The sequence below is a fragment of the Vicia villosa genome, unplaced genomic scaffold (genome assembly GCF_029867415.1).
Source record: "Vicia villosa cultivar HV-30 ecotype Madison, WI unplaced genomic scaffold, Vvil1.0 ctg.001514F_1_1, whole genome shotgun sequence".
Classification (NCBI taxonomy): domain Eukaryota; kingdom Viridiplantae; phylum Streptophyta; class Magnoliopsida; order Fabales; family Fabaceae; genus Vicia; species Vicia villosa.
The window spans coordinates 9,944-22,663 of NW_026705646.1; the positions used below are offsets into that span (position 1 = coordinate 9,944).

Consider the following 12,720-nt stretch of genomic DNA (forward strand, 5'->3'; position numbering starts at 1 on the left):
ATGTGTCTTAATTCTATTTTTTTGTTACAATAGCGTCCAGTGCTGAAGGTCGCTTCTCACAGATCAAAGTTGAAGAACTTCCCCGAGAGACTGATGCCTAAGTAGGTGAGGAGGATAGTTCGGGACTTCCATCTGATGGACTTTGCTAGATGCTCCTTGAGGATGTTGGATGCCTCTCTGTTATCAGCATTTGTTGAGAGGTGGAACCCGAAGACATCATCCTTCCATCTTCCATTTGGGGAGATGACGATGACTCTGGATGAAGTACATTCTCTATTTCACCTATCGATTGCTGGTATGTTTTTCACATCAATTCATAGGGACCAGGCGACGGCAGTGCACATGGTGATGAAGGCTTCTGAGATTGATGAGGTGGTTGTGCTTAAGAAGTTTGGTGAGACTTGGGGCTTTTACCTTAGTATGTCGTGGAGGGCCTATGTAGATTTTTTTTTTATGATTGTATTGTTTGTATATTTTGTACGAACATATTTTTAATTGCATAATATTTTTTGCTAGTATATGTTTCGAGTATATAAATAAAATAACATCAATAACAAACAAACATAGTTAACAAACATCGGATGACAAACAAGATATATATACAGTACTCCAAAACATGAAAACCTAGGCACTAACGGATGACTCTGGACGTTCCAGACACTTCATTATGCCGTCCACAGATCTTTGGATATGCACATCAAATTTGATCGGACCTTTGGTTATCCAACAGCGAAATAATTTCCACATGGCCTTCACATCTTCATCATTCTTTAACTCAATTAAGTTGTATTTCACCCTTCCATTTGTATGAAGTCCTTCCGAAACTCGATCTTTGTCACCTTTATGTTATCAGAATTAGGCAGCAAATTGTTCAACGTTTCTTTTAATGTGGCAAAGGATTCAGCGTCATCTGAACAGCAGGCTTACGGCCATTGAAAAACACAAACTTTAATCAAATACTGACGAAGAGGCATTTTGTTGAGATATTTTATCCAATAACCATAACAGCCATATTTATGCAAATGGTGGTGCATTCTAGACCACACAAATGTGTCAGAGCAACCAGGATCCTCCAAAAGTGTCGACAAAATCTCAACCGTTGAAAAAACCAACAATTGAATTATACCACAAATTTTAGTTATAATGAAATTTCCGGTACTCTCTGAAAATTTTAAATTTACGGATACCGGAAATTTCATTATAACTAAAATTTCTGGTATGATGTACCCGAAATTTATTTATAACTGAAAATTCCTGTATGTAGTACCAGAAATTTGACATGATATACCGGAAATTCTTTGGAACTCAACATATCTCAGCAGGGGTAAAATTGAATTAAAAAATATGGGCGGTGGGGGGGGGGGGTGCCATGTATAATATGAGGGGTGACAAGTAGATTTCTCCTAACTTTCTCTCGATAAAAATGGCTTGGAGCAAAAATTTTGGACTAAAATGGACCTCTTTTTATTTACAAAACACTCCTAAAAAAATAAATTAAAACACAAAGAGAAACAAAAAATAATAGAAAACATGATTTATTAATTTTAATTAAAAAATCAACTTAAATCTAAATCAAACTTGAAATTAAAATTACAAATTCAAAGAGATTAGTAAAAAAAAAAACAAAAATACTATTAGTCATAAAATAAAATATAAAAATAGGTGGATTCTAGAATGAGGCATTAACTCTCTTGGAACAACGACGTTCAATTTTGGAATTTTGAAGTTCTCTTTGGAAGCGACTTGGCCATTCACGGGAGGGGTTCGGTTTTCGAATTTCATATGAGGAGGTTAAAGGCAACTTTGAGCGACATTGTTCCGGACACTTCGGCTAATGACGACTTCCATTGGAAACTAACTACTAATGGTTGTTTTTCGGTAGCTAGTGTATCCAATTTGATGTCATATGCAAAGGATTTAGCTTGGCCAACTTCTTCTATCAAATTGTTGGAAGTCATTTGGAAGCTTAACATACCGAAAAAGATAAGATTTTCGGTTGAAGATTTTTTATCAATAGACTTCCTCTAAAAGACCTTTTGGCCAATAGAGGCTTGTCTAATGCTACTTCTCTCGATTGCTTGTTTTGTACTAATCATACGGAAACTTTGGAACATCTCTTCTTCCAATGTTTAGTATCGAAAGGAGTTTGAGAAAGAATCTTCCTTTGGTTGAGAAATGATGTGGAGATTTCTTTTGAAGAATTCAAGAACTTCGGTTGCATTCAAGACAAGGTGAAAGAAGCCAAGACTAGAGTTAAACTTAATTTAATTTGGTTGGCTTTAATTTGGAGCATATGGTTAATGAGAAATGCTATTATCTTTGATAATGCCCCTTTTAGCTTCGAAGCGGTAATATCCAACATAATGTTTTACTCTTGGAGATGGATGTGTAATAGTGTTTCCGATACTAGACTAATTTTTTATGATTGGTATAAATTACCTTTGAACTAGTTCAACTCTTAAAGTTTTTTCGGTGTAAGGGTTGCACCCCTAGTGCGATTTCTAATATCATTGCCTATTAAAAAAAACTAAATTCCTCACCATAAGTCACATTTAATAACCATTAGATTAAATAAGTTTACACTACATTAGATTATTTAATCAATTTTCTCTCTCTTTTGTTTTGAGTAATCTCTTCTCCACCATTATCTCTGCAATCACTAACCCACCGACAACATAACACTGTTTTCATTAACATTAGTGATATAACCCATTAAAACTTCCATTTTTTTCTCAAAAGATCACTTTTGTTTTTCACTATTCTTGTTAATTGAACAACAACCCAATAAATGTTGGATTAATTCTTGCTCAATTATAAAATCAATCTATTAAAAAAATTGGAGATAACAGCAGCAATAAAACATATTTTGTTCATTCCAACAACTATTTATCATAAATTCCAATTTATCTAGATTGATACTTAATATAGAGAACCCAAAGAATCTTTATCATTTTCTTTAAAAAAAATACTGAATATGGTAGGATAAAGTTCTGAGTAAATTTATGTAGAAAAGCCATGATTTGATTTTTCATATTCACTAGTGTAAAAATGCCAAAGTTTAGAAAGAGTGTGAAAATATAAAATTGTCTGCCCTTAGATTTGTTATTACTTTACCATCAACTAAAAGGTTAGATTCACTTGAAAATTAAAACTAACCATTCTATATCAAAACAAAATTGTTTAATCTCAATGCTTCGCGAATTATTAATATTAGATTAGAGTATTATTTGTGTATGTTGGTGGCTTGATTCAACCCACATACTTTGTATTGCAGAAATAACCGAAGCTTTGGTCCGAAGAAGTTGTCGGTGTGATAAATAGAATTTTGGGGCAACAAAAAATAAAATTTGTTGGAGGTGGTGAGGTATAAGAGAGGAAGAAGAAGAATGAAGATGTTAATGGTGGGGACCATGGAGAAAAGGTAGTGGTATATGAAAAAGGTATAGCGGCGAGGAAATTCTGGTGAGGAAGCAGTTTGGATGTAAGTGAGAAGAACTAAGATAATTTAGAACTCATGATTCAAGTATATATCAATGGAAATTTCCAGTGTTGTTGATGTGTTAAATAAGCATTCAAATCAAATTATGTTCTCAAGGTTTATTTCACAATATATTTTCTTTTTTATTTATGTTCATAAAAAACGAGAGAAAAAAATAAACAATAAAAATAAAAATAAATTTAATATGATTAATGTATAATAAGATTTCATACACCTTTTTAATCCAATGGTTAATTATTATGGTTCACCATGAATCACTTAGTTGGTGGTTCATCCTAGACGATAAATGAAAATAACTAAATATATATATTTTTATTTTCTTGAATAAAAATGATAAAAGATGCAAATAAACATGCTACGTGTGTGTATATATATATATATATATATATATATATATATATATATATATATATATATATATATATGTATATTTGAAGTAAAATGAAATGATAAATTAAGGGAAAATACACAAAAATGTATGACTAATTCTATGCATTAGATGAAAAAATCCGCGGCAAAAATGGGGTATTATAGTTGTCCTTATTTAAATATCTTCAACTAGAAGATATGAAGACGGTCCAACTTCATATCATCGCAGTGGAATAGTTAAATATCTCGGCAACCAATTTTTGTCTGTCAATGCGATGGGATGACATGTTGTGAATGAATGCATGTACTTTTTTTTTGGTATGATATGATATGAGACAGACTCAGATATCTGTGAGGAATATAGCGCCACAAGAGACAAATTATTGCTGGAGAAACTTGGAAAAGAAAACAAGAACTGCGCAGGAAAATAACAAAAGAAATAAGCAGATTGAAACAACCGAGGAAAAGTATGATTCATCCAAGAGTGAAACTGGACTTCATAGGAGAAGAAGGATACAGTCAACAAAAGCTTTCAAGCTAAAACATGAAAGGAAAACTGGACAAAAAAATCAACAGAGATGTTCAGAAAGAGAGATCTCTAGAACCCACATCAAAATCATCCAAGAGTAAAACAATGAATGGAGCTGGAAAGGAAAGTAAATCGACAGAGAAATCCACAAGAAGCGATGGATAAAACTGGAACCCACATCAAAATTATCCAAGAGTAAAACATGAATGATTTTGGAAAGGAAGACACATCAACAGAGACACCCACAAGAAGCGATGGATGAAATTGGAACCCACATCAAAATCATCCAAGAGTAAAATATGAATGAATTTGGAAAGGAAAATAAATCAACAGAGACAATCAGGGTAAGTCATGATTGAACTTTGAGAGGAGAATATCTGAGACATTCAAGATAAAACATAAATGAGACTACATCCAATGACAAGGTAAAACACGATTGTGCGACATCAAGGGCAATTAAATTAAAACATAATTGAACAATAACATATCTGAGACATTTAGAAAAACGTGACTAATAAAGTTGTAGTGTAGTACTAGTTACTGACAGCAATAAGTTACTAAGGCATTTGTTTATATATAGAGCTAGACAAAGAGTGAGAGTGATATTTGATTTAAGAAAGGACTTATTGAAGAATTCGGAATCAGCACGGAAGGATAAAAAATAAATCAGGAGTTAGAAGGATAAAAAATAATTTTCTTCAAATCAAACAAACCTCATACTTATATGTAATTTTCTTCAAATCAAACAAACCTCATACTTTTTGTATTCATTTTCAGGGGATGCACAATTGTGTTACAAACCTCAATTTAAGGTACATCCAATCTTTCTTGATAGAAAAGGAAATCAGTGTTCTTTGTGCATGGCGTGTGATCTGTTAATTTTCTTAATCCTTTATTTATTTTTCTTACCTATTTAAATGTGAGCAGGAAAAAGAAAAGTTGTGGTCAGAAGACTGTGAATGTACACCTCTATTACTGTAATGTCTAAATTCATACTTTGGTCAGATGGTTAACAGCAAATGTCAATTCCCTTTTTTAAAATTTGTGAATGTACCTCTGTCATTTGAAGTTGAGAGGAAGCCAGAAGCTTTGCTGTAAGCTGAAATTAAATAAAAGTGTATAGTCACTAATGATAAACTTAATAGATAGATAACACCATAGTTTATTCTTCATGCCATGCATTTTTGGCACTCAATAATTGCAAAAATGTAACATGGACTGCACCAAAAAAGTTATGGCACCAATTACTTGTTCCTCATTTGTTCCTCTTATGTTCCATTATCTTTGCTTGTTCCTGTAGAGTGCATTTAGCATAGCTGTTTTTTATGGTGTATTACATCTTCTCTCTTGTCTTGTAATCATATGTGGCTGAATCGGAGAGTATGGCGTATGCTTGAGAGTATCAAAAGCAGGTTGCGTGGAAGAGGCTCGAGGTGCAGATCTTGCAGTATAATTCTATATGGAACAAGACATGGCAAAGAGTGGTGCAGTCCCACATCGTTTTCTTTAGAAAACATTTTAGTGTTTGTAATGCTATTTTATGCTAAAGAGTTTGAATTGAGAGGTGACTGTGCGGGCCATATGAGCTAAATATTTAGGAAATTCAAGTAAAAAATTATTTTACTAATATAAATTAAAAACGTTTTAATTTTATAAGTAAATTTTGAATTATATAGAATTAAATAAAATTAAGACAATTTTTTTTAAATTTTTTTTAAACTAAATAAAAAATTATAATTCATTTTTAATTATGAAAAATAATTATTTTTATCATAATTCATTATGAAAAATAATTTTTTTATCATTATTATTATTATTATTATTATTATTATTATTATTATTATTATTATGATTAGTCTTACTTGATCTCTTTCAATATTATTATCAACCGTAGAAATATGAATTGAAATTTTTCATAACTACATTTTAATAATTGGAATTATTTTAAATTTTTTGTAATTGAAATTTTTTTAATTTTTTTAATTATAATTATTTTAAATTTTTAAATATGAATCAGAATAGAAATATATAATAATTATTATTCATAACTCATAAATTATATCAAAATATATAATTATTATTATTCATTACTCATAAATTATATCAAATTTATGATATGTGAATTAATTAATATCCCAAAATTTTTAATTTTTGGGATTTTTTAATTTTTTTGTTTTTCGGAGATGCATCTCCGAATTAATCAAAATCCTAATTTTTGGGATTTTTTCAGAAGTGCACTTCCAAAGTTTAGAAATTTTTTAAAAAAAAAATACTTCAAAGATACATTTCTAAAGCAGAGACTTCTTGGAGTTTTTGCTGGGATAACCTCCATAGGGAGGTGAATAAAAAAATTTCCAATATTTATCTTATTTAATAAGGTAAGATTACTATGGATTAAAACTAGTTTTGATTTTGTTGTCAAGCCCTAATACTACTAGATGTCACAAAAGAGGCCTACCTAACACTACTATAAGTCAGTTATAGAAGACTTTACTATGCTCAAGACTACTGTTGCAGAGTTGGTATCACATTGTTACAAGTATTGCAAGAAGACTTCGAATATGCATGATCCACATTTTTAGTACTTACAAGTATTACAAGAATTGATTTAGGAAGTGTGAGGGTTTGTCCATTGTTTTGCCAAACATCTGTTGCCTTATTTTTAGACAAAGTTTAGTCTAGACTATCCTAGTTTCAACCTAGCCAATAAATGAATGATTTGATGTTCTAATAATGATGATAATTAAGGACGTGTTTGGTTTAATTTTTATCTTCATGTACATTTGATTTGTTTTTATTAGTAATTATAATGTTGCATGGTTTTTATTATTAAGGATGTGTTTGGTTTAATTTTATCTTCATGTACATTTGATTTGTTTTTATTAGTAATTATAATGTTGTATGATTTTTATTATGTTTCTAGTTTCAAGAATTTCCAAAGAATTATAAGGCGCTGGAGAGTTAATCAACTTAAAATTTTGAATTTTTTTTCCCTAATACCACAGTTGTGAAAACAATTTCCCCCAATGTCACAGTTTGGAAAAAAAATTCCAATATGCCACGGAATTGAACCATGTCGTCAAATGGAATGGCACAAAAGGGTGGCAAAACGGGCCGCCCGCCACGTCCGCCGCCTGCTCCGCCTTAAGTCCGCCAAAAGTGAGTGGGGTAGGCATGCCCACCAAGTGAAATGGACATAAAAATCATGTTCGCCTTGTCAAGATGGCAGACTTGCCCGCTTTTTTATTTTTTTAATAGATTAATAGTTTTTTTTACCTTTTAAATAAATTTTTCACTTATTTTTTAAAATAATTTTTTATAAAAGCTAATTTTTTAACAATTTCTAATTAAAAAATATTATATATATTTACAAATAAATATTCCATCAAGAACTGGAATAACTAAAATTAACTAAAAAGATGGAATTTTTAGGAGGTGAGGGCTTTGGCAGGCGGCGGGTTTTGGCGAGCGGCGGACCTAAATCAAGAACAAATCATTGCAATAAATATATGATTATATGAATAAATTTATAAAGTTTATAACTATCGTTTTTATTATCAATTGTATGAGTTATAAGGTTTAATAATCTCAACCATTTTTGTTTTTTTAATTTAAAATTTATCTTTATTAAAAAAGTTTACATAAATAATAAAGTGCCAGGGTGGTATTTTTCAATTGATTCATATAATTCTAAATAAAATATATAAATATTGATAAATAAAAATTTATAATATAAATAAGTACAAGACAATTATGAATTTATAATTAATCATAAATTTAAAATAAAATATTTGATACAAGAATAAAAAATTGACTATAAATCATAACACTTTTAAAAGAAAAATTACATTAATATTACTACTATAGAAAAAATTCGAAATAAAATATTTGGATGAATGTAAAATGAAAATGAAAAAAAATGGTTAAAATAACTCATTGAATAATGAAAGAAAAAGAACGTAAGCTAGGCACATGAAAACATTAACCAAACTTCCAAAAGTGGAATCCGGTGCAGAAAGAATGCAGGGTGAAAAAAAGACAAGTTTGGTCATCCATCCTAGTTTCCTTAATCCCATCAAGACAGAGGGACAGTGATCTATATTCAAATCACCCAATGAATTTCAAATATTAGGCCATTCCAAGCTTCATTCTCTCAACATTTTCCTCTTATTAAGGAAGATCTCTGGGTTTCTAACTCACTCTTACAAGCTCAGGAGCTCGTGGATTTATTTTCCACTAAGGTAAACTTGCTCACATCTCTCTTCTTGCATGTGTGTAGTTCGTTTCTCAAAATGGTGTCAAGTATGTTGTACCTTGCTGCTTGATTTTCTCTATGATTATTTGTTCATTTGTGAAATTTTTTGGTGATATGTTGGTGGACGTTAATGTATCACATTTTATTTTCTTCAACTTCTTGATTTTATTTAAAATACTTCCATAACTTCAAAAATTCCAAAAACAATCATCAACGTATTTTAGAGTGTCTATTATTTGATTCTGATTTTTATTTACTTTTTTCAAATTTCGTGACAAATTGGATAATTGTTTTGATTAAGTGTCTCATTTGGTGGTTTTTAAACAAATTTATGATGGTTTTTAAACAAATTTATTTTCAAATTTGCTTGGTTCTAAAAATTGTTGAAGTTCATTGTTGATTTTGGTCCTTTTCTTGCTTATGTTACAAGTTCCACCTTCATTTTCTATCTTCCTTTAATCCAAAAATTCTCAAATAAATCATGGATGTTTTTTATTGTGTTGAGATATTAAAAGTGATTTTTAATTAATTTTCCTTGTTGATTTTTCTTCTGATTGAAAATTGTTTCTCAAATGTGCTTCATTGAGTGCCTTTTTTGTGGCTAGTTATTAAATCATGGATGAAGTTGTCACACAAAGAACAGAGACCCGTCCGCTCCGTGGTGCAGGGAACAGTAGCTTGCCAAACTTCATAAGGAGATGGAACAGGCTTTTAGCCATCTTTTGCTTGGTTTCAATATTTATTGATCCTTTGTTTTTCTTCACTATTCATGTGAACAAGGTATGCTTAGTTTCCTTTTTTTGTTTAAATAAAAAATCTTACTTTTACCTGTTTCAAATAAAATAAAAACTTTCATTTTTTGATTGTAGGAAACCAAATGTATTCCTATAAACTGGGTAATAGCAAAAGCTCTGGTTGGAATGAGAAGCATAACCGACTTTGTATTTTTACTAAACATTCTTCTTCAGGTAACTTTCATTTTAATTAAACTAGTTTTTTTATGTAGTTCTTTAACTGTGATTTTAAAAGAGAAACTTGGCAATATGACTGTTTCAATATTTTTCAACTCTTACTTTAGTGGCCCTTAGTACCTATTGCAAAATGGATAATTTATTTATAATTATAAACAAGTTAATTTAGTGCAAAGTTGTAAAAATTAGTAATACTTGAAAGTTGAAGGAGAATAAATGAGATGATTTAAAGTGACAGCAACAATATAAAATTGCAGACAATAGAAAAGAAAGAGATGGCTAGAGTTTAACTAATGATACATGAATGAAGAACACAATGCTTCTGTTAGAATCCTTAAATCTAATTTAATTGAGTTTGAAGCAATACTCTTGATAAAATAAAAGTATATATGAGACAAATAAATTTGGGTATCCAATAGCAAAACCAAATTGTTTTCATAGGTACTGGTTTACTATTTGGATCACAAATGGGTCACCTAATGTTATATTTTAACTTTTGAATTGGATTTTAAAAAGTTGAACAGTTTGGTTATCAATTTGGTTATAGAGAACCTGTTTTTTTTGCACACCCCTACTATTGATGGTTTTAAATATAATGTTGGGTTAGTGTAACCATATTTATTCTGATGTAATCATAAACTATATACAACCTTGATGAGCTTATTTTTGTTTTTATACTATTATACTTTACAGTTTTGGTTGGCATATGTTTCTCCCAAGTCTAGGGTGGTTGACGGTCTTACAAAAATAGCTCTTAAATACTTTAAGGGTTATTTTCTCATTGACTTATGTGTTGTGATACCTCTTCCGCAGGTATATATATCTTCCTTTTTCCTTTCATACTCTTTACTTTTCTGACTTTATTTTTTAGTTACTCTTTATCATAATATATGATGTGTGTAATATTTGGAGATATTATTCTTATTTCTCCTGCCAAATCCCTCCAAGTCAGATGGAGAACAACATGCAAAGAAGCTTCTTATCATATTGATCCTTGTCCAGTATATTTTCCGGCTGTTCAGATTTCTACCTCTGCTGATTGGCCAGTCTCCATCTGGTTTTATATTTAAGTCTGCTTGGGCCAATTTCATCATAAATCTTCTCTTTTTCATGCTATTTAGCCATATCGTTGGTTCATGCTGGTACCTCTTTGCTCTACAGGTGAGTAATAGTTTAATTTAGTTAATGAATGTTAAATAATTTGTAACTTTTAATATATTAACTTTTCTCTGATTACTTTTCTTTTTCTAGAGGGTTGACCAGTGTTTGATAGAAGCCTGCCACCTTGCCGATCTACCTTTATGCAAGGCATTGATAGACTGTAATTCTAATTTTCCGGCTATATCCGCTGCATGGGGAGCTGATTTAGGTGCAGGAAATTGTTTTAACGTCACATCTGGTGATTTTTCGTACGGAATATATGGGAATGCTCTACCGCTGACCGTACAAGCCAGTGTGACCGGCAAATATATCTATTCCCTCTTTTGGGGATTTCAGGTATTCATTTTGTTCCTTTATTTTTTCCCTCATTTGTAATTACTATCACTTACCGATTATTTATTTACTTACCAATTATTGATTTATGATGCAGCAACTTAGCACCCTGGCAAGAAATCTGACCCCCAACCATTTTGCGTGGGAGGTCATGTTCACCATGTCCATCATTGGATTGGGACTCTCCCTTTTCGCAGTCCTCATTGCAAACATTCATAATTTTCTCCAAGGTCTCGCACGAAGGTAGAATGTTTTTCTCTAACTTATGGTGCTCCTTTGTATTTTCTTCCGTAGGATTGTAAAGAAATTAAATGCATTTTATTCGTTGCTGCTTACAGGAGGCTCGAGATGCAGCTCCGAAGCCGTGACGTGGAGCATTGGATGGGCCGTCGTGGCTTATCTGAAGATCTCAGAAGGTATAGAATGTTCTAACTCTTTCAACTAATCACACCAATTGCTAAATTGCTAAATTGCATCTGTCAAATAACTGTCATGCAGGAGAATTAGAGAAGCCGAACAGAATGCTTGGGAAGAAACACGAGGTGTTCCGGATGAAATGATTCTCCGGAACTTGCCAGAGGGACTCGTGAGTGACTTACGTCAGTTCCAAGAGAATGCCGATCATTCTGTTTAGAGGAACGTGCGGCTGGGTGTGGAATCCGTTTAGTGCAGTCAAGTATTTGTGGTTGAAGGCTTGGATAATGTAGCTGACAGTAGAAATTTCTGTCTTGTAGGTTTAGTGTGATAAATTTATTTTGGTTAAGACTCTTGGCAGGGATTCAGAATTACTTCTGGTTTACTTCTGTAGGTTTTTGTTCAAAGAACATCATAAGAAACTATGTATTCCACTATTTCCGAAAGTTTAATGTGTTATATTATTACTTATCTCAAGCTGTTGGTTTGGTTCAATTATCATTTGAGGATGCTCCTTGAGTACTTAAGTAAATTTTGCAGCTTTTCAAACCCTTGTTAAAATCATATGCATCTCTGATTGATAAATGTGGCCTATTTTAAACATTCATATATATACTCCAGGTAAGAGAATGAGAAACAATACAATATGAATTATTGATTTCGTCCTGTAAAAGAATGTTATTGAGTCAGTTTTGTTATTTTTTCTTGCATTAGTATTCGATATATGTTAGATAGTTCATGACAGTAAGAGATATGGCCATACCTCAAAGTTATGTTATTTTGGAGGAAGCAGTTGGTTATACCTCAAAGTCCTGATTTGATCCAACTCGTTCACACTGAATTTCACTCATCACCAATGGGGGACATGCTAGAGTTACAAGCACTAAAGCACACATAGTGACTCAATTTTTCTGGACCACTATGACCCAAGATATCAGGGAGTTTGTGTCTCAATGCTTGATTTGCTGTTATGAATAAGGACAAAACAAAAGTGATATTATCATAACCAATTCTCATGATTAGAATGGAGAGGTGGCAAATGATCCTGAAATAAAGGAGCAAGGGCGTGACTCGTAACAGAAAGTACGTTAATGTCCAATGATTAGGTGTGGAAACTTGACTCCCTTCTCCCGAACTTATGCTTTTCTAGATCCTTCCTTAAATTCCAAGTACTGTTGCATTGCAGTGA

At 31.6% G+C, this 12,720-nt stretch overlaps 1 protein-coding gene across 1 annotated transcript; it reads left to right on the forward strand.

Annotated features, from left to right (window-relative positions):
• Positions 1–8,505: 8,505 nt before the first annotated feature.
• LOC131635601 (probable cyclic nucleotide-gated ion channel 20, chloroplastic) lies at positions 8,506–11,968 on the forward strand. The gene is made up of 9 exons (XM_058906234.1): positions 8,506–8,638; positions 9,258–9,432; positions 9,522–9,620; positions 10,317–10,436; positions 10,536–10,784; positions 10,875–11,120; positions 11,215–11,360; positions 11,456–11,533; positions 11,616–11,968. Exons 2-9 carry the CDS (start codon positions 9,268–9,270, stop codon positions 11,749–11,751), a joined length of 1,239 nt encoding a protein of 412 aa, XP_058762217.1. The 5' UTR covers positions 8,506–8,638; positions 9,258–9,267; the 3' UTR covers positions 11,752–11,968.
• The last annotated feature ends 752 nt before the right edge of the window (positions 11,969–12,720 follow it).